Source organism: Oncorhynchus mykiss, chromosome 3, assembly GCF_013265735.2.
Source record: "Oncorhynchus mykiss isolate Arlee chromosome 3, USDA_OmykA_1.1, whole genome shotgun sequence".
Lineage (NCBI taxonomy): Eukaryota > Metazoa > Chordata > Actinopteri > Salmoniformes > Salmonidae > Oncorhynchus > Oncorhynchus mykiss.
Genome location: NC_048567.1, coordinates 193,802 through 197,796, shown reverse-complemented (window position 1 = coordinate 197,796; position 3,995 = coordinate 193,802). Strand labels below are relative to the sequence as shown.

The 3,995-nt window shown below is 46.6% G+C and overlaps 1 protein-coding gene across 1 annotated transcript; it reads right to left on the bottom strand.

The window, feature by feature from the left end:
• Nucleotides 1–1,280: 1,280 nt before the first annotated feature.
• LOC118964343 (extensin-like) lies at nucleotides 1,281–2,366 on the bottom strand. Its single transcript, XM_036975417.1, has 2 exons — nucleotides 2,340–2,366; nucleotides 1,281–2,096 (listed from the first exon to the last, which is right to left on the bottom strand). Exons 1-2 carry the CDS (start codon nucleotides 2,364–2,366, stop codon nucleotides 1,281–1,283), a joined length of 843 nt encoding a protein of 280 aa, XP_036831312.1.
• Nucleotides 2,367–3,995: the final 1,629 nt, after the last annotated feature.

The following is a 3,995-nucleotide window of genomic DNA, read 5'->3' as shown; positions in this document are numbered from 1 at the left end:
TTGGGAAGCTTGTGGAAGGCTACCTGAAATGTTTGACCCAAGTTAAACAATTTAAAGGCAATGCTATCAAATACTAATTGAGTGTATGTAATATTCAGACCCACTGGGAATGTGATGAAAGAAATAAAAGCTGAAAGAAATAATTCTCTCTACTATTATTCTGAGATTTCACATTCTTAAAATAAAGTGGCAATTCTAACTGACCTGAGACAGGGAATTTTTACTAGGATAAAATGTTGTGAATTGAGAAAAACTGAGTTTAAATTTAGTTGGCTAAGGTGTATTTAAACTTCCGACTTCAACTGTAGGTACTTGTGTAGGTACATTCTTACCAGATAAGTTATAATATCTATGTTTATATTGATAAATGGACAAAGAAACCTTTATATGTAACAATGTCAAAATGGATGAAGACACTCCAAGTTTAGAGTCGCTAAAACTGGACACCATAAACACCATAAAACAACACATTCTTAGTCAAAATCTAATCTAAACCCTACGCAGGAATAAACAGATTTTCATATTCGTGTTGAAAAATAGATGGAGTTGGGGACAATAAAGGTGTTGTGTTCAATATATGGGCTTTCATGTGCTAAATGGAATGTTATTCATATCTGAGTGCACAGTGTTTTGGGGTTATTCTGCAGGAGTTGCTTCCTGTACCATGGGACCCCATTCCTTTTACCGAGAGCCGTTTGAGAAAATCTCAACAGACCTTGATACAATTACTGAACCTTCCTCTCTCCATCTTGTCTCTCGTGCCCCCCCTCTCGCCCCCTCTGGCACCGCTACAGACCTCACGGGGGAATAGCAGCGACTATTCAGAAGAAGATTTGGTCAGTCAGGCATCAAATGTAGGCCTCTTCTCACACATTCGCTGCCGTGGCGGCAGCGTCGAGGGACCTGTATTGTGCCTTTTCACACACTCCTCTCAGCGGACTCAGAAACCCTCAACCCGGGGAAGAGAGGAGGAGAGAGAGAGGAGATAGAGAGACAGAGAAAGAAAGAGAGAGAGAGGGAGACAGAGGGAGAGAAAAAAGAGACAGAGGGAGAGAGGGGGAGAGAGAGACAGAGAGGGAGAGAGAGAGAGAGAGAGAGAGAGAGAGAGAGAGAGAGAGAGAGACAGAGAGGGAGAGAGACATAGAGAGACAGCTCCTGGGCTAAAGGAGTGTGACCTCTGGTGACCTCCAGTCTCTTTGCTTCAGGGGGTTTCAGCCTTTTTCCTAACTCCTGGACCGGGTTCTACCTCGGAAAGGAGACGAGATTTCTAGTGTTGACCCTCAATGGACACATGATGTTAATGGACAGGGGAAGTAGATTGGGGTTGAGGTGGAGTGGAAGGGGAAGGGAAAGGGGACTGGCATAGCGGTGGAGAGGGTGGAGTGGGACTGGGGTAGAGGTGGGTGGAGGGGGACTGGGGTAGAGGTGGGTGGAGTGGGACTGGGATTAGAGGTTGGTGGAGTGGGACTGGGACTGGGATAGAGGTGGGTGGGTGGAGTGGGACTGGGGTAGAGGTGGGTGGAGTGGGCCTGGGGTAGAGGTTGGTGGAGGGGGACTGGGGTAGAGGTGGGTGGAGTGGGACTGGGGTAGAGGTTGGTGGGAGTGGGACTGGGGTAGAGGTGGGTGGAGGTGGACTGGGGTAGAGGTGGGTGGAGTGGGACTGGGGTAGAGGTGGGTGGAGTGGGACTGGGGTAGAGGTGGGTGGAACGGGACTGGGGTAGAGGTGGGTGGAGGTGGACTGGAGTAGAGGTGGGTGGAGGTGGACTGGGGTAGAGGTGGGTGGGGTGGGAATGGGGTAGAGGTGGGTGGCGGTGGACTGGGGTAGAGGTGGGTGGAGGTGGACTGGGATAGAGGTGGGTGGAGGTGGACTGGGGTCGAGGTGGATGGAGTGGGACTGGGGTAGAGGTGGGTGGAGGTGGACTGGGGTAGAAGTGGGTGGAGTGGGACTGGGGTAGAGGGTGGGTGGAGTGGGACTGGGGTAGAGGTTGGTGGAGTGGGACTGGGGTAGTTGTGGGGTGGGTAGAGATGGGGTGGGGCTGGTGCTGGGGCTGGGATAGAGGTTGATGGGGCTTGGATAGAGATGGGGTGGAGGCGGACTGAGGTAGAGGTTGGTGGAGTGGGTGGATGTTGAGAAAGGAAAGACATAAAAAAAATGTACCCTCTTTTTTCTCCCCAATTTCTTGATTACGATCTTGTCTCATCGCTACAACTCACCAACGGGCGGTGAAGGTCAAGTCATGCGTCCTCTGAAACATGACCTGCCAAACCGCGCTTCTTAAAATGGATTGGATCCCTTTTTTTTTTTTTTTTTTGCCTAAAATAACATACCCAGCCTGTACCTCAGGAACTAAAGCAAGGATGTGCATATTCTTGATACCATTTGAAACAAAACACTTTGAAGTTTGTGGAAATGTGAAATGAATGTAGGAGAGTATAACACAATAGATCTGGTAAAAGATAATACAAAGAAAAACCATGTGGTTTGTAAGATCATCTTTGAAACGTAAGAGAAAGGCCATAATGTATTATTCCAGCCCAGGCACAATTTTGATTTTGGCCACTAGATGGCATCAGTCTGTATGTGCAACGTTTTAGACTGATCCAATGAACCATTGCATTTCTGTTCAAACTGTTGTATCAAGACTGCCCAAATGTGCCTAATTGGTTTATTAATAAATTATCATGTTCATAACTGTGCACTCTCCTTAAACAATAGCATGGTTTTCTTTCACTGTAATAGCTACTGTACATTGGACAGTGCAATAGATTAACTCTTAAGTTTTCTGCCAATATCAGATATGTCTATGTCCTGGGAAATGTTCTTGTTACTTACAACTTCATTAGCCTATGTTAGCTCAAACATCCCACCAATCCTGTAGAGATTAACACCCACCCAATTAACCTGGAAGCCTAACGCAACCTTCAGGGGTCCAGCCGCCCCCAGCGCGATGAGCCAAGTAAATCCCCCCAAAGCCGGGCCCTCCCCTAACCCCTGACACTGGGATCGAACCCCAGGCTGTAGTGACCCCGCAACACTGCAATGCAGCGCCAAGGGAGGCCCCAAGGACATGCATTTCTATTCATGGTTTTAGGGCAGGCAGTGTGTTGAAAGCTTTTTCTTCAGGATTGAAAGGTATAAAGGTGTAAAGCTCAGAGGATTTAACCTCCATCAGTATTTATCACAAACCCTCCTCTCCTTCCTTCTTTCTGTCCTTCTTTCCTTCCTTCCTGTACTGCAGCAGTTGGTTGCCATAGCCCTCAGACCCTAAGACCAGTCAATGCACTAACACAGCGATATGGCTGTATTCAATTCACTTTAACCGTTAATCAGTACCGATAGAGCCATGTTCCAGTTGATTATCATTCTAAATGTCCCTAATTGAGATTCAAGGTGTAGAAACTAGTCTATTTGACAGATTACATAAACTATACAGTATATTCCAGACTGTTCCATGAAGGCAACAGAGAGAGCAACGTGACCAGGACAACTTGTCTCTGTGTGCCACTCAGACATGCTCCGGAGTCCTAGGGAGGATTATGTTTCAGAACTTGTCAAGATAACAGAATTCACTTTTATCATGTTTGCCAAATACATGTGTTACCTGCTCCATAGAAACTGCTCTACCTAATGAATGGACAAAGATAAGGAAATAATTTACCAGCCTGAGGCTGACTATACATGTGTGTGTGTGTGTGTGTGTGTGTGTGTGTGTGTGTGTGTGTGTGTGTGTGTGTGTGTGTGTGTGTGTGTGTGTGTGTGTGTGTGTGTGTGTGTGTGCGTGCGTGCCAAGTGTGTGTGTTTTCACAGGGAAAACGGTGTCAAAATGTGTCGAGGGGAGCAGTCAAACAACTGGACAACCTCTGAATATGTATTGGAAAAGACAGTGGCAAGATATGATATATGTTGCATGGTAAGATATGATATATGCTGCATGGTAAGATATGATATATGCTGCATGGTAAGATATGATATATGCTGCATGGTAAGATAGGAT